The sequence below is a fragment of the Macaca fascicularis genome, chromosome 3, assembly GCF_037993035.2.
Source record: "Macaca fascicularis isolate 582-1 chromosome 3, T2T-MFA8v1.1".
In the NCBI taxonomy this organism is placed as follows: domain Eukaryota; kingdom Metazoa; phylum Chordata; class Mammalia; order Primates; family Cercopithecidae; genus Macaca; species Macaca fascicularis.
Genome location: NC_088377.1, coordinates 180,374,512 through 180,392,331, shown reverse-complemented (window position 1 = coordinate 180,392,331; position 17,820 = coordinate 180,374,512). Strand labels below are relative to the sequence as shown.

The window sequence follows — 17,820 nt, the reverse complement described above, 5'->3', positions numbered from 1 at the left end:
CCACCGTACCTGTCCACTTACAGCTTTTGTAGCAAAAGAATTCAGACCAGAAAGGCAGAGAGAACAGGGCAGTATCTGGGACGGTGAGTTCCAAATGAGGAGCTGTGTCCTTGGAGGCACATTGATGTGTGGCAAGATGTGCAGAGAATCGCCAGCCCAGGCCGGTCACCCAAGCGTCAGTGTCCAAAGTTTTACTGGAGTTTCCTTATGCAGGCAGGATTGATTAATTGAGTGACTGATGATTGATTGATGGGTGCAGCTCCAGCAGTTGCTGCACTCAGTCCCCAGCTCCCTCCCACCTTTCGGATCAGTCCCAACTGTCTAAGCATGTGGTTGGTCTTTCTGGTGTGGCCAGACTGTCAAATATGAAGTGCCAAACCTGAGCCACTGCATTAGCACAAACGATCAGGTGTGGTCCCAGGGGCCCAGCTTGAATAACGAAGACCCTTTCACGCGGGAAATGCCAGTGGTTTAGAGGTTACCTCCCAGGAGCCAAGACAAAGCCAGACCTGTTCGGTAAGGTTAATTATTATTATTATTATAATTACTATTTTGAGACAGGGTCTTGTTCTTTTGCTGAGGCTGGCATGCAGTGGCACAATCATGGCTCACAGCAGCCTTGACCTCCTGAGCCCAAGCGATCCTCCTGCCTCAGTCTCCCGAGTAGCTGGGACCACAGGTGCATGCCACCACACCTGGCTAATTTTTTACATTTTTGGTAGAGATTGGGTCTCACTTTGTTGCTCGGGTTGGTTCTGAACTCCTGGGCTCAAGCGATCCTCCTGCATCGGCCTCCCAAAGTGCTGGGATCACAGGCATGAGCCACCACACCTGGCCAAGATTAATTATTTCTTATGCAGTTCTTCTTTACTTTGACTGTCTCTACCTACTCACTCCATCTCTGCCCATCCCTGTCCCTTCAGTTCCTCACAGCTGCTTCCATTGCTGAATTGAGGCTCTCCTTTTTGTCTTGTCCCCATAAACTCTGACATCAGTGACTGCACCGGCATTTCTTCCTGGATGTCTCCCTCCTCAGACATCCTTGACTGCAGTGTGATTGCTCCAGCTTCTTCCATCTTTTCTTTTCCTCATCAGTTTCTTGTTTTGTAATCTTTTTTTTTTGAGACAGAGTCTTACTGTGTCACCCAGGCTGGTGTGCGGTGGCACGATCTCAGCTCACTGCAACCTCCGCCTCCCGGGTTCAAGCAATTCTGCCTCAGCCTCCCAAGTAGCTGGGACTGCAGGCATGCACCACCACGCCTATCTAATTTTTGTAGTTTTAGTAGAGGTTGGCCAGGCTGGTCTCAAACTCCTGACTTCAAGTGACCTACCTGCCTCGGCCTCCCAAAGTGCTGGGATTATAGACATGAGCCACCGTGCCTGGCCTTGTTTTGTTATCTCTGAATGAAGATGTTTCCCAAGGCTAGGAGCTCCTCTTTCTTTCTTTCTTTTTTTTTTTTTTAAGACAAAGTCTCACTCTGTTGCCAGACTGAAGTGCAGTGGCGCGATCTTGGCCCACTGCAACCTCCACCTCACAGATTCAGGCAATTCTCCTGCCTCAGCCTCCTGAGTAGCTCGGACTACAGGCACGCATCACCGTGCCCAGCTAATTTTTTTTATTTTCAATAGAGACAGGGTTTCACTATGTTGGCCAGGATGGTCTCGATCTCTTGACCTTGTGATCCACCCTCCTTGGCCTCTGGAAGTGCTGGGATTACAGGCGTGATCTCCTCTTTCCTTGATCTTTCCCTTGTTGATCTCCTGCGTCCTCCTGCAGATGCAGTCTCAGGAGTCCATTTCCAGCCTGGACTTTGCTTCGGGGCCTCCATAGTTCCACCTGTGCTCCCATGTGTGGAGCATCTACTGATAAGGCCCTCTGCCCTCTGCAACTCAGCATGTGGAGAGCCAGCTGCCCACCTCCTGTCAATGCCATTCTTCCAGCTACTCGGGCTTAGGAGCCTCAGAGCCCCGGCTGCCCTGGCCCTGAGTGGGTAAGGGGCCTTCTCTGTGCTCCCATGATACTACTGCATGCCCTGGTCATTGCGCTTCTGAGAGTGTGGCATGGGAGCCCTTCTACATATTCTCCTGACTAGGCTGTGAGCAACTTAAGGGCATGTACAGCACCAGTCAAACTGTCCCTCATGGCCAGGCACAGTGGCTCACGTCTGTAATCCCAGCACTTTGGGAGACCGAGGCAGGCAGATTGCTTGAGGCCAGGAGTTCCAGACCAGCCTGGGCAACATGGTGAAACCCCGTCTCTAAAAAAAATACAAAAATTAGTCGGGTATGCACGCCTGTAGTCCCAGCTTCTCGGGAGGCTGAGATAGGAGGATCACCTGAGCCTGGGAGGGCAAGGCTGCAGTGAGCTGTGATTGTGCTACTGCACTCCAGCCTGAGTGACAGAGCAAGACCCTGTCCCCCCTCAAAAAAATTATCTGTCACATCAGAGAGCATGAGGGGAGAATGAGTCATGGCTGTCTTCATTCTGTTATTTACTTCTTTCCTGTGTTACTGAGCTCATAACCAAATTGTCTTTTTTTTTTTTACTTTAAGGCTGTCCCTTCTCTAAACCATGATGCTACCAGAATAACCTGCCTCTATGGCTCCTCACTGAATCCAGGTTGTTTCTTCAACTTTACCCATAGCTTGCCTTTCTAGAAATTTCCACACAGGAGCACTGTCTTCTATTCCTCACCTAAACAAGCTCCCAGTTCCAGCCAAATTGTTTTCTTTCCAACTTGACTTGGTGATATTCCCAGCTACGTGTTTTTCCCCAACCAGGGATCCTTTTCCTCCTCAGGAACAATTTCTTCTCCTTCAAGTCACATCCCTACCCATTACCTTCCTGGCACAGCACAAATCTCATCTCCCCTTACCACCCAGTTGTCGTCTTTGAGCTTTTTTTTTCAGCTATTGCTGGGGAACGTTAATACACACATAACATACGACTCTGTGCTGATAATTCTTTCTCTAAGTCTACTACTATTTCTTTTCCCCTAGTTAGACTGAAAGTGTCTGAACAGCAAAGCCCATGTCTTATTCATCTTCGCATCATTTGTAACAACTTTTGTGTAGAAAGTTCTCAATGAAGTGAAATAAACAATTCTGTCTTCCAGTTCAACTTTGGAGACATCTTTGTCCACCAAGCCATCCACACCATCGAGTACTGCCTGGGCTGCATTTCAAACACAGCCTCCTACCTGCGGCTCTGGGCCCTCAGCCTGGCTCATGCACGTGAGTGAGCAGCCCGAGGGAGAGGGGCGCGGTCAGCTCCCCCCAACACCCTGGGAAACAGGTGCAATGTATTTGGAGGTCAAGGTGACTTCTCCGAGTTATTTGTGGATGTTTGCCGAAAGAATGGTTCTTCTTTCCCAGGCACATGTGTCTTTTCTGTGGGTCTGGCTGCACGTTGCTGGGGTGGTCACCCTCTGTATTAATAGTCTCCTACTGCTGCTGTAACAAACTGTCACAAACGCTCGTGGCTTAAAACAACACAAATGTGGCCAGGCATGGTGGTTCACACCTGTAATCCCAGAACTTTGGGAGGCAGAGTTTGGGCAAATTGCTTGAGCCCAGGAGTTCAAGATCAGCCTGGCCAACATGGTGAAACCTGCCTCTACTGAAAATACAAAAATTAGCTGGGCATGGTGGTGGGCGCCTGTAACTCCAGCTACTCGGGAGACTGAAGCAGGAGAATTGCTCGAATCCGGAAGGAGGAGGTTGCAGTGAGCCAAGATCGCATCACTGCACTCCACCCTGGGCTACAGAGTGAGACTCAGTCTCAAAAAACAAACAGACAAACAAACAAACAAAAACCAACCCAACAACACAATTGGTATCTTGAGGTTTTTGAAGTCGGAGTCCTAAAGTCAAGGCGTGGGCAGCCGTGCTCCTGCTACAGGCTGCAGGCAGAATTAGTTTCCTGGCCTTTCCAGCTTCTTGAGACTGCCTGCATTCCGTGGCTTGCGGCTCCTCTTTGCATCACTTCAACCTCTGCTTCCAGCATCAAATCTCCTTTTTCTCTGTGACTATCCTGCCTTCCTCTTACGAAGACTCTAGTGATGGCACTGGGCATATCCAAATAATCCGGGATAACGCCCCTCTCTCAGGATTCTTAGCTTAATCTTACCTTATCCACAGAGCCACTGTTGCTATGTAATACAGTATGTTGACAGGTTATTAGGATTAGGATGTGGACATCTTACGGGTGGGGGAACATGTTTTTTCAGGCTACCGTGCCCTCCTGCAAGGTGCTGACCTTTCAGTGAAGGCCTGCCTTGATTAGGAGCGTTGCTGGGAGTCAGTTTGCTGCCCACTGAGCTGACCGTCAGGAAGTGCTCACCCCCCTTGTGAATTCACAGCAGTCAGGGTCAGTCAGGCCCAGAAATACAATTCTTTCTTTCTTTCTATCTATCTATCTATCTATCTATCTATCTATCTATCTATCTATCTATCTATCTATCTATCTAAAAGAGACAAGGTCTCATTATGTTGCCCAGGCTGATCTCACACTCCTGGCCTCAAGGGATGCTCTTGCCTCCGCCTCCCAAAGTGCTGGGATTTCAGGCATTGGAAATACAATTTTGATACAAGTCCGAGCCCTGGGGTTGCCTAACGTCAGGAATCCTGACTCACCAACTCACTTTGTAAGCCCCATCTTGATCTCTGGGTCCTTCTCCAGTCTTGTTTCTTGTCAGTTTTCCTTAGTGCCCCACCAGCGCTCCAGACCCATCCATTTCATACGCAGTGGCCCTGAGGAGCGCTTTTTTTTTTTTTTTTTTTCTGAGCCAGCATCTCCCTCTGTTGCCCAGGCTGGAGTGCAGTGGCGCTATCATGGCCTCGAGCTCCCAGGCTCATGTCATTCTACCGCCTCAGCTTCCCAAGTAGCTGGGACCACAGGTGCATGCCACCATGCCTGGGCCAATTTTTGTATTTTTTTTTTTTAGTAGAGACAGGGTTTTGCCTTGTTGCCTAGGCTGGCCTCAAACTCTTGGGCTCAAGCAGTTCACCTGCCTTTGTCTCCCAAGTAGCTGGGACTATAGGCACACACCGCTACACTTGGCTAATTTTATTTATTTATTTATTTATTTATTTATTTGGTAGAGACAGGGTTTTGCCATGTTTCCCAGGCTTGTCTTGAACTCCTGGGCTCAAACAATCCTCCTGCCTTGGCCTCCCACAGCGCTGGGATTGCAGGTGTGAGCCGCTGTGCCTGGCCTGAAGAACTATCTCCTGAAGATGCAGTACTCCCAGGGCCCCTCTGGGTGTTTGCCCCTGCAGCCCCCTTGCCTGAAATAGTCCCTTCTTTAACTCTCTCCCCACCTGATACTTAATTCCTTCTTCATAACTCAGCTGGAAATCTTCCTTCCTAGTCCCCCAGTCTGGAAGATGCCTGCCTGGGATTCTGGGGCATGCTGTTAACCTAGCTTCAATTATGATTGTCTCGATGAGCCTGTCTCCCTACTGGACTATGAGCTCCTTGGAAGCAAAGACCCTGACTTTTATCTTAGCATTCCCGGCGTTGGGCATAATGCCTAGAACAGAGAAGCCAGGCCAAGGTGTGTGCTGAGTGGATAGAAGCGACAGCAGTAAAGTGTGTGATTATTCATTTACGGTAGAAACTCCAGTCCTCAGCATTTGTGCGATCTTCACAGCTCAGCTGTGCTTGTTTCCTCACACAAACTCACATACACACACTTTCACATGTGCATGAACGCTTAGATGCATACACTCAATCCTGCGAGTACCTGCAGCACAGACACCCACAAGCATGTCTTTTTTTTTTTTTTGAGGTGGAGTCTCTCCCTGCCACCAGGCTGGAGTGCTGTGGTGCGATCTCAGCTCACTGCAACCTCCACCTCCCAGGTTCAAGCAATTCTTCTGTCTCAGCCTCCCGAGTTGCTGGGACTACAGGTGCACGCCACCACGCCAAGCTAATTTTTTTTTTTTTTTAATTTTTGTATTTTCAGTAGAGATGGGGTTTCACCATGTTGGCCAGGATGGCCTCGATCTCTTGACTTCGTGATCTGCCTGCCTCGGCCTTCCAAAGTGCTGGGATTACATGCGTGAGCCACCACACCCGGCCACGTGTCTTTACTCCTGTGTACTGTTGTGCATTCATGTGAAGTGGTTATCCCAGGACTGTCACCCACTTGTTTACCTTAGAGTGGATCTCAGCACTTCGTGCAGTCAGTGGTGCTAATGTTGGTCTTCAGCTCCAACCCCAGCAGCAGCTGGAGGACTTGAGTCATAATAGGGCTGAGTCTAGATAAGAAAGGAGGAGGAGTTTTGGTATTCTTGGTCCCTGGGCCAGAGTTTGGCCCTATGTGTCAGGGTGTCCTCTGGCCAGCCCATGCACACACTCAGGGGGTCATTTGATTCCTGAAAACCCATATGGTTCATGGCTGCCTGGCCTGGTTCACCCACTGGGTCATTCTAGAAGTCCCTGCTAGACGTGGCTTCCATGCCATACTAACACGGTTGCTTAAAGAGGTAATGTGGAAGAATGGGGAAAAAATTAAAACACTGACTTAAATTCTGGTCCCTTTTCTACCACCTTTTGGCTGAGTCACTTACACAAGAAATTTAACCTTTGTGTGCCGGGGCTTTCATCAGTGGTTCTAGTAGTTAGCCTCCTGTACTGGTCAGGCTAGGCTAAACTCTGTTGCAATAACAACTTACCCTCCAAATCTCAGGTCACTGGGCCAGAGTTTGGCACTATGTGTTGGGGTGTCCTCTGGTCAAAATTCCTCCTGTCTTATTTAGACTCATCCCTGGTATGACCCAAGTCCTTCAAACTACTGCTGAGGTTGGAGCTGAAGACCAACATTAGCACCACTGATGACTTGAAGCGCTAAGATCCACTTTAAGGAACAAAGTGGGGTCAGGGGGGTGGCTCACGCCTGTAATCCCAGCCCTTTGGGAGGCCAAGGCAGGTGGATCACCTGAAGTCAGGAGTTCGAGACCAGCCTGGCCAACATGGTGAAACCCCCTCTCTACTAAAAATACAAAATTAGCTGAGTGTGGTGGCACACGCCTGTAATCCCAGCTACTCGGGAGGCAGGAGAATCACTTGAACCTGGGAGCTGGAGGTTGCAGTGAGCTGAGATCGCACCACTGCACTCCAGCCTGGGTGACACTGCAAGACTCTGTCTCAAAAAAGAAAAAAAAAAAAAAAAAGGAACAAAGTGAGTGACAGTCCTGGGATAGTCACTTCACACGAATGCACACCAGTGCACAGGAATGAAGACATGCTCGTGGGTGTCTGCGCTGCGGGTACGCGCAGGGCTGAGTGTGTGCATCTAAGCATTCGTGTGCATGTGAAAGTCTGCGTATGTGAGTTTATGTAAGGAAACAAACATAGCCTGAGCTGTGAAGATCACACGAATGCTAAGCACTCAAGTGTGGGTCTAACCACACGGGGGTGAAGCTGTTCCCATTGATGAGAGACTCTGCACCACTGTAGCAGGCAGAAAACCGGAACTTGGGAAGCAGCAAGCAAACAGGGACCCTCTTCCTTGCATTCTATGTCTCTGCTTTTGTCATGTTCTGATAGCCACTTGCAAGTGACAGGCCTCTATCTCTCTGGGCCACATCGTGGTGACCTTTTAGCGGGGGTCTTCAAGCTCAAGCCAAGGATGTAATGATGGTATTTCCCTGCCAGGCGCATTTCCCAGGCTATTGGGCATGATAACTAGGGGAGAAGCAGTCGCACGTGCTCCATGCCCAGGGACACCTAGACATGGACCCCTACTCGCATAGCTTGGACAGTGAGAGCCCTTGTAGGGCGGTTAGCTGGAGGCAGGAGCTCAGCGACGAGTCTGGGTTTTTTCCAATACCCATCCATGACCTCCCTCCTCTTGGATTTCACTCGCCTCAGGGCCTTTTAAAACATTCCCCACTGTCAGCCTTTGAGACACTCCATGGGCATGCAAGAAGTGTATAGAAAAGACCTTTGGAGCTGGGGGTGTGGGAACAGCTGAGAAGGTAAGGGGTAGGGAAGTGAGGGACGGGTGGTGGTGTCATAGGAACAGGCCAGAGAGGGCTGTGTGGCGTCTGTCCCTGAACTTCTCGGAGCTTTAGTTTCCTTATCTGTAAGACGGGCATCATAAAACCTAATTTATAGGGTTGGTACAGGCCTTACTGAGATAATATGTGAAACCGCTTTGAATTCCTCTGACTTGGCTCTTTATTTGGAGTCTGTGGCTGAACTTCAGGCTGTCTGTTAATCCCCTGAAACTACATATAAGATGTTGTTGGGCGTCTGTGTGTGCATTTTTCTGGAGAAAGGATTCATGACTTTCTTCAGATTTCAGAGGGGACTCGTGACCACTGAAGAGTAAAAAGAGCCACTTTCCAGAGTGAGGCTGTACCTCATGCCCAGTACCTGGCATGTGCCCTTATACATTGCAGTGACTGAATAAATATTAGCTAAACACTTTTTGAAATATGGTTAGGATCTTAGTCTTTTTAAAAACACTTTTACTGTGAAAAATTAGCATGTTTACAAAAATGCATAAAATATATATATAGCCTAGTGGATTTTTGTGAAGCAAGCACTCACGTAACCATGTCCTGGTCAAAGAAGAGGCCGTGGCCACGTGCGGTGGTTCACACCTGTAATCCCGGCACTTGGGAGGCCAAGGCAGGTGGATCATGAGGTCAAGAGATCGAGACCATCCTAGTCAACATGGTGAAACCCTGTGTCTACTAAATAAAGAAAAATTAGCTGGGCATAGTGGTGCATGCCTGTAGTCCCAGCTACTTGGGAGGCTGAGGCAAGAGAATTGCCTGAACCTGGGAGGCGGAAGTTGCAGTGAGCTGAGGTCACACCACTGCATTCCAGCCCGGGCAATAGAGCAAGACTCCATCTCAAAACAAAAGAAAAAAAAAAAAGAAAGAAGGAGCCAAGGTGGAAGGATTGCTTCAGGCCAGAAATTGGAGGCCAGCCTGGGCAATGTAGCGAGACCCTGTCTGTACAAAAATTAAAATGAAAAAATATACAAGTGTGGTCCTGTGGTTCAGCTACTTGGAAGGCTGGGGCAGGAGGATTTCTTTTTCTCCCTGTGTCCTCACATGGTGTTGACCACACTCCTGACTTTTATAATAGCAAATTTTGTGCTTTTTAACATGGTTTTATCCCTTAGCAATTTAGTGTAGTTTTGCATCTGTTTGAATTTATGTGAATAGAATCATGTCTTAGCTCAGGCTGCCATAATAAAACGCCCTGGGCTGGGCGACTTAGCAGCAGACAGTTATTTTCTCACAGTTCTGGAGGCTGCAAGCCCCAGATCAGGGAGCAAGAAAAGTGGGGTTCTGGTGATGACCCTCTTCCTGGCTTGCAGATGGCGGCCTTCTGCCTGTGTCCTCATATGGTGGAGAGAGGGGAAAAGAGACAGAGAGAGAGGGGGAAAGCTGCCTGGTGTCTCTTCTTATAAGGGCACTAATACCAACATGAGAGCCCCACCCTCATGAGCTCACCTAATCCAAATCACCTCCCAAAAGCTCCATGTCCAAATACCATCACTTTGGGGGTTAGGCCTTCAACATATAAATTTTGGAGAGACACAGACATATGATCTCTAACAAATTGTATTGTTTTGCTTTTTTGCATGTAAATTGTATTACCAGGATTTGTTTATTTTGCCACCAATAGCTATAGTTTGCTTACTTTCCTTGGTGAATAATATGCCTCCACATATTTGTCTGATTTCCTCTTGATGGAAATTCCACCCTTGGGAACAAAGCTTCTGGAAACAATCTCGTGCAACGCCCTAGGGTACATGTGCCAAACTTCTCCACCTTGGAGTAGAGTTGTTGAATCATAGGATGTACAGATTTAGGATTATAATGTACAAATAATCTGCATGTATAGCCTCATGTGGTGGCTCATGCCTGTAATCCCAGCATTTTGGGAGGCTGAGATGGGAAGATCACTTGAGCCCAGGACTTCAAGGCCAGCCTGCCCAACATAGAAAGACCCCTTCTCTATTAAAAAAAAATTAACAGGGCCGGCTGTGGTGGCTCACACCTGTAATCCCAGAACTTTGGGAGGCCGAGGCGGGCAGATCACCTGAGGTCAGGAGTTTGAGACCAACCTGGTCAACATGGTGAAACCCTGTCTCTACTAAAAATATAAAAATTAGCCGGGCGTGGTGGTGGGCGCCTATAATCCCAGCTACTCAGGAGGCTGAGGCAGGAGAATTGCTTGAACCTGGGAGGTGGAGGTTGCAGTGAGCCAAGATCATGCCATTGCTCTCTAGCCTAGGCGTCAAAAGTGAAATTCTGTCTCAAAAAAAAAAAAAAAAAAAAAAATTAACAGAGAGTGACAGTACACTCCTCTGGCCCCAGCTACTTAGGAGGCTGAGGTGGGAGGATCACTGGAGCCCATGAGGTCAAGGCTGCAATGAGCCAGAATTGCGCTACTGCATTCCAGCCTGGGTGACACAGTGAGAACCAGCCTCAAAAAAATAAAAATAAAAAAATAATAATAATCTGAGCTGGACATGGTGGCTTATGCCTGATTTCCCAGCACTTTGGGAGGCTGAGACAGGAGGATTGCTTGAGGCCAGGAGTTGGAGACCATCCTAGTCAACATAGTGAGACCCTGTCTCTATTTAAAAATATATACATATTAATATTTTTGATTAAAAAGATGAAAAAATACAACAAATAACAATCTGCATTTACAAGATAATCCCAGTGGTGTCTCATACCTTGCAGAACTGTCTGAAGTGCTCTGGACTATGGTGATGAACAACGGCCTTCAGATGCGAGGCTGGGGAGGAATCGTTGGGGTTTTTATTATTTTTGCCGTATTTGCTGTCCTGACAGTAGCCATCCTTCTGATCATGGAGGGCCTCTCTGCTTTCCTGCATGCCCTGCGACTGCACTGGTAAGTATGGTTGTGCCGTGGAAGCTCGATGTGGTGTTGGGAAAGGGAGTGGGCTGTGGGGCCAGCTAACTGGGTTCAAATCTTGACCTGTGTGTGACTTTAGCAGCTTACATACCTCTTTGGAACCTTAGTTTAGTCATCTGTTGGTATAATATTAAACGATGTAATATATGTACATATATATACACACTCATTCATACTCATTCAGACACGTCTATCTACACTAACTGTTCTCATTTACTCCTCCCCTTTTAGGTGGTCAGTGTTCATTTGTTATTACAATTGGCTTTAACCCAAGTGACACTTCCAAGTATTGGCAAGGTGGCATCTGAGATAGGCTCAGAGAAGACATGCTTAGAAAATCAGGAATGTTTGGCCTTTTTTTTTTTTTTTTTTTTTTTCCAGACAGACTCTCACTCTGTTGCCCAGTGCAGTGGCGCAGTCTTGGCTCACTGTAACCTCCACCTCCCGGGTTCAAGCGATTCTCCTGCCTCAGCCTCCCTAGTAGCTGGGATTACAGGTGTCTGCCACTACGGCCAGCTAAGTTTTGTATTTGTAGCAGAGATGGGGTTTCCCCATGTTTGCTGGGCTGGTCTCAAACTCTTGGCCTCAAGTGATTCACCCACCTCAGCCTTCCGAAGTCCTGGGATTACAGTCACGTACCATCACGCCCAGCTAATTTTTGTATTTTTAGTAGAGATGGGGGTTCGCTATGTTGGCCAGGCTAGTCTCAAACTCCCGGCCTCAAGTAATTCACCTGCCTCAGCCTCCCAAAGTGCTGGGATTACAGGCATGAGCCACCGCGCCCAGTGAATCTGGGATGTTTGGCTTTTGTTGCTGAGTGCAGGAGTTATACCAACAAGTTATGAAAGTCTCAAAAGTGCAGAGAGAAGGAGGGCACCACCAGGAGGGAGACGCTCACAGGGAGCCCTGGACACGCACAGATGTATCCATCGACAACCAGCTGTCATTAGGTTGATGAATATGGAAACGTGTTCGGGCCTCTGGTTGTCTTCCAAGTTATATTTCAACCAATAATTCTGAGTGTGCAGAGCAGGCCCTTCAGCGGCAGAGACTGTACACAGCTTGCCCTGCTGTTTTCTTCCTCCCTCTATGGCCACTATTCATAAAGAAGCCTTTACACTTCATGTACTGAGTGAGGAGAACCACCGCATCCCCTGCCTCCGTGATGACGTCATTCCCCTCCGTGTCATTGAGGAGATGAACCAAACTCCGTAACTTAATAAAACAGAAATGAGGCCGGGCGCGGTGGCTCGCGCCTGTAAGCCCAGCACTTTGGGAGGTCAAGGTGGGCGGATCACCTGAGGTCGGGAGTTCGAGACCAGCCTGACCAACGTGGAGAAACCCCTCTCTACTAAAAATACAAAATTAGCTGGGGCGGTGGCGCATGCCTGTCATCCCAGCTACTCGGGAGGCTGAGACAGGAGAATCCCTTGAACCCGGGAGGCAGAGCTTGCAGTGAGCAGAGATCGAGCCACTGCACTCCAGCCTGGGCAACAGAGCGAGACTCCATCTCAAAATAAATAAATAAATAAAACAAAACATAAATGATCCTACATGATCATTTACAAAAATATAGGTCAAGCGGCCGGGCGCGGTGGCTCAAGCCTGTAATCCCAGCACTTTGGGAGGCCGAGACGGGCGGATCACGAGGTCAGGAGATCGAGACCATCCTGGCTAACACCGTGAAACCCCGTCTCTACTAAAAATACAAAAAACTAGCCGGGCGTGGTGGCGGGCGCCTGTAGTCCCAGCTACTCCGGGGGCTGAGGCAGGAGAATGGCGTAAACCCGGGAGGCGGAGCTTGCAGTGAGCTGAGATCCGGCCACTGCACTCCAGCCCGGGCTACAGAGCAAGACTCCATCTCAAAAAAAATATATATATATATAGGTCAAGGGTCTTTGCGTTCTACAGTATGCGAGTCCCACATTTTAGGATTGGATGGAAATGGAAAATGACACGAGAGAGCACTGCACAGTGAGGGCATCTTGGCTTGTGATGGGGGTGGGGAAGCTCCTTCCGTGAGGGAAGAGTGGTTGTGCTGTGGCCATGAGCCCACAAGCAGCGTGGCCTAGAGGAAGTGAGGGGGAGGGGAAGGGGAAGGTGGTAAGAGACAGGTGAGAGAAGGGCTTAAAAAATCCTCAGATTCATGGCCTGGGTGCAGAGGCTCACACCTGTAATCCCCGCACTTTGGGAGGCTGAGGTGGGTGGATCACCTGAGGTCAGGAGTTCAAGATGAGCCTGGCCAATGTGGCAAAACCTGGTCTTTACTAAAAATACAAAAATTAACTGGGCGTGGTGGTGAGCATCTGTAATCCCAGCTACGCAGGAGGCTGAGGTAGAAGAATCGCTTGAGGCTTGCCGGGCGCGGTGGCTCAAGCCTGTAATCCCAGCACTTTGGGAGGCCGAGGCGGGCGGATCACAAGGTCAGGAGATCGAGACCACAGTGAAACCCCGTCTCTACTAAAAATACAAAAAATTAGCCGGGCGCGGTGGCGGGCGCCTGTAGTCCTAGCTACTCAGGAGGCTGAGGCAGGAGAATGGCGTGAACCCAGGAGGCGGAGCTTGCAGTGAGCCGAGATCGCGCCACTGCACTCCAGCCTGGGCAACAGCGTGAGACTCCGTCTCAAAAAAAAAAAAAAAAAAAAGAAGAATCGCTTGAACCTGGGAGGCGGAGGTTGCAGTGAGCTGAGATCGCACCACTGCACTCCAGCCTGGACCACGAGAGCGAAACTCCGTCTCAAAAAAAAAAAAAAAAAAAAAAAAAAAAAATATATATATATATATATATATATATATACACACACACACACACACACACACACACACACACACACATATATATATAAATTAGCTAGGCATGGTGGTATGTGCCTGTAGCCCTAGCTACTCAGGAGGCTGAGGCAGGAGAATCTCTTGAACCTGAGAGGCAGAGGTTGCAGTGAGTCAAGATCGTGACACTGCACCCCAACCTGGGCAATGCAGTGAGACTCTGTCTCAAAAAAAAAAAAAAAAGAATCCTCAGGATTCTCATGGTAGCCATCAGCCTGGGGGCCTGCCGTGGCCAACCCTTCTGACTTTGTGCTTGATTTTACAAATGCTCTGCTGCCTCCTCCCTCCGCCTTCCAGCCTCTAACTGATGTGTTTCAATCTCCCTTTTCTTACCCCACGCCCTCCCCACAACAACAGGGTTGAGTTCCAGAACAAGTTCTATGTCGGCGATGGTTACAAATTTTCTCCATTCTCCTTTAAACACATCCTGGATGGCACAGCCGAGGAGTAGGCTGCGGGCTGCACCTCCCGCAGCGGTCTCCCTGCCAATGAAAGTTGTTCAGTCTGTCTTTGGTATCAGCCCCTGAAAGGCGTTCAATGGGAAGGTTGTTCTTGGCTCACCTGGAGCATGAAGCTGTGTATTATTTGGATATCAGCCTGTGGATTTGACACGACTTAACCATGTCAGAGAAGAAGGACTTTGGCAAGTGATTTTTGTCTTCGTGTGGGGTATTAATTCTCAAATAATAAAATAATTGAGAAATGAGGGGAGAATGCTAAACAGATGTCTTCTTGCAATATTTTAAATACTGTATTTGAGAAAATAAACATCTGAGTCATTCACTTTTTCCTTAAGATGTCTTTATTCGGCCGGACGCAGTGGCTCATGCCTGTAATCTTAGCACTTTGGGAGGCCAAGGCGGGTGGATCACCCAAGGTCAGGAGTTCAAGACCAGCCTGGCCAATATGGTGAAACCCTGTCTCTACTAAAAATACAGAAATTTGCTGGGCGTGGTGGCAGGTGCCTGTAATCCCAGCTACTCGGGAGGCTGAGGCAGGAGAATCACTTGGACCCTGGGGGGCGGAGGTTGCAGTGAGCCGAGATCATGCCACTGCACTTCAGCCTGGGAGACAGAGTGAGACTCCATCTCAACAAAATAAGCAGTGAGCAGAGATTGCACCACTTCACTCCAGCCTGGGCGAAAGAGCGACACTCCATCTCAAAAAAAAAAAAAAAAAAAAAAAAAGATGTTTTTATTCAAAATTATTCCATACCAGACTGGGCACGGTGACTTATGCCTGTAATCCCAGCACTTTGGGAGGCTGAGGGGGGTGGATTACCTGAGGTTGGGAATCTGAGACCAGCCTGATCAATATGTTGAAACCCTGTCTCTACTAAAAATACAAAAATTAGCTGGGCATGGTGGGGGGCGCCTATAGTCCCAGCTGCTTGGGAGGCTGACGCAGGAGAATCCCTTGAACCCAGGAGGTGGAGGTTGCAGTGAGCCAAGATCGAGCCACCTCACTCCAGCCTGGGCGACAGAGCAAGACTCCATCTCGAAAAAAAAAAAAAATTATTTCATACCATTTACTACTGACTTATAGGCCAAAGCTGAACAACAGAGCTACACAAACTAATCCCAGAGAAGGATTATGCATATTCTATTTCCTCATTTCCTCCTTCCTCAAACACCTTTTTCCCTTGTCTAGGGCTAAGCATTACAAGCTTAGGAACTTTCTCATGAATTTTCACTGAGGAAGAAGAGATAATGTTCTCGTTTGGAGGGAGGGCTGCCCCCAGTGTGGCCCTCTGGATTGCTAAATCCTGTGAAAAGAAGTGTGGCAACAGGACATCATCAGGGACTTTGTTTACTGTCAATGCATGTTATGCTGGAGTAACTAGAGAAAGATTTGGAGGCTTTGACGAGTTCAGAAAATGGTGTGCTGGGAGGGAAACCACAAAGTGGTCTGGCCTGGTACTCCCTGGCTCTGTGGGCGCCAAAGTCATGTGTCATTTCTTAAGTGCCTGCACTAGCAGACTCCTAAGAGTCCGATAAGATAGATATATGATATACAAGATAAGATATATATATATGTTTGCATATATATATATAGAGAGAGAGGTAGGGTCTCACTCTTGCCCAGGCTGGAGTGCAGTGGTGTGATCACAGCTCACTGCAGCCTCAACTTCCCTAGCTCAAATGTTCCTCCCACCTCAGCCTCCTGAGTAGCTGGGACTACAGGGGTGTACCACCATGCCCAGCTAATCTTTTTTAGTTTTTTGTAGAGTTGCATGGGTAGGGGGCGTCTCAATACTATGTTGCTCAGGCTGGTCTTGAATTCCTGGGCTCAAGCTATCCTCCCGCCTCAGCCTGTCAAAGTGCTGGGGTTACAGGCATGAGCCCCCAGCCCCACTGACTGTTCTGTCTGAATGGACTTTATCCATGTAGATTATTATCTTTTTGGTAACTATACTGATAGAATTAAGTATCATTGTCATTGTCTTTTTTATTTTTTTAGTGCCTTTGCAATTTACAAAGTACTTAATAGTATCTTATTTAATTTTTTTTTTTTTTTTTTTGAGACAGGACCTCACTCTGTCTCAGGGACATGCTGGAATTTAGTGGTGCAATCTCACCTCACTGCAACCTCCAGCCTCCCAGGTTCAAGCAATTCTCCAGCCTCAGCCTCTTGAGTAGCTGGGATTACAGACAACTGCCACCACCCATGGCTAATTTTTGTACTTTTAGTAGAGACGTGGTTTCACCATGTTGGCCAGGCTGGTGTCTTAAAATCCTGGCCTCAAGTGATCCACCCGCCTCGGCCTCCCAAAGTGCTGGGATTACAGGTGTGAGCCACAGCACCTGGCCAGTTCTAAATTTTCATTGTTAGTAAAGTTCTAAAAGAGCTGATTAAATTCAAAATTACGCTTTGGATGAGACCCTGGTTTTTTTGTTGTTATTGTTTGTTTGTTTATTTTGAGACAGAGTCTTGCTCTGTCGCCCAGGCTGGAGTGCAGTGGCGCTAGATCGGCTCACTGCAAGCTCTGCCTCCCGGGTTCATGCCATTCTCCTGCCTCAGCCTCCCGAGTAGCTGGGACTACAGGCGCCTGCCATCTCGCCCGGCTAGTTTTTTGTATTTTTTAGTAGAGACGGGGTTTCACCGTGTTAGCCAGGATGGTCTCAATCTCCTGACCTCGCGATCCGCCCGTCTAGGCCTCCCAAAGTGCTGGGATTACAGGCTTGAGCCACCGCGCCTGGCCTTTTGAGTCCCAGTCACTAACCAACATGACTGTATCCTCACTGGTCAACTCGTGTGAGGAAGCTCCAAGGTTAAGAGGTGCAGGCCCCTCTCAGATCCTGCCAGATGCATCTGTGTGACCCACTGCAAGGGCAGTAATCACCATCAAAATCTTCACTTGCAATGGGTGCACACAGGATGAATGCAAACATGTAGTAAAGAAACTCAAATGGGCTATCCTGATAGGCTTTGCACTCATCCTTTACTCCTTTTTTATCTTTCTTTTTTTTTTTTTTTAGACAGAGTCTCATTCTCTCTCCCAGGCTGGAGTGCAGTGGCATGATGTTGGCCCACTGCAATCTCCGCCTCCCAGGCTCAAGCGATTCTCCTGCCTCATTCTCCCGAGTAGCTGGGACTACAGGCATGGACCACCGCTCCCAGCTAATTTTTGTATTTTTAGTAAGATGGGGTTTTGCCATGTTGGCCAGGCTGGTCTCGAACTCCTGACCTCAAGTGATTCACCTGCCTTGGCCTCCCAAAGTGCTTGGATTACAGGTGTGAGCCACCACTCCCAGCCCATCCTTTACTTCTTCTTCTTTTTTTTTTTTTTTGACACAGAGTCTCACTCTGTTGCCCAGGCTGGAGTGCAATGGTGTGATCTCAGCTCCCTGTAACCTCTGCCTCACAGGTTCAAGTGATTCGCCTGCCTCAGCCTCCCCAGTAGCTGGGACTACAGGCGCATGCCACCACACCTGGCTAATTTTGTATTTTTAGTAGAGACAGGGTTTCACCATGTTGGCCAGGCTGGTCTTGAACTCCTGACCTCAAGTGATCCGCCCACCTCAGCCTCCCCAAGTGCTGGGATTACAGGCATGAGCCACTGCACCTGGCCC

At 48.5% G+C, this 17,820-nt stretch overlaps 1 protein-coding gene across 25 annotated transcripts in view; it reads left to right on the top strand.

The window, feature by feature from the left end:
- The window catches only part of ATP6V0A4 (ATPase H+ transporting V0 subunit a4), a 91,860-nt gene extending 77,330 nt beyond the window's left edge, over nt 1–14,530 (top strand). For 21 of the 25 annotated variants that reach the window (XM_045388295.2, XM_045388287.2, XM_015448110.3 and 18 more), the window contains 3 exons: nt 3,117–3,234; nt 10,723–10,894; nt 14,105–14,530. In XM_045388295.2, the coding sequence (XP_045244230.2) occupies nt 3,117–3,234; nt 10,723–10,894; nt 14,105–14,198 (384 nt within the window). In that variant the 3' untranslated portion in view covers nt 14,199–14,530. The remainder of the gene's footprint in view (nt 1–3,116; nt 3,235–10,722; nt 10,895–14,104) is intronic. The other 4 variants (XR_012432918.1, XR_012432917.1, XR_012432916.1 and 1 more) reach the window with 1 other exon arrangement.
- The last annotated feature ends 3,290 nt before the right edge of the window (nt 14,531–17,820 follow it).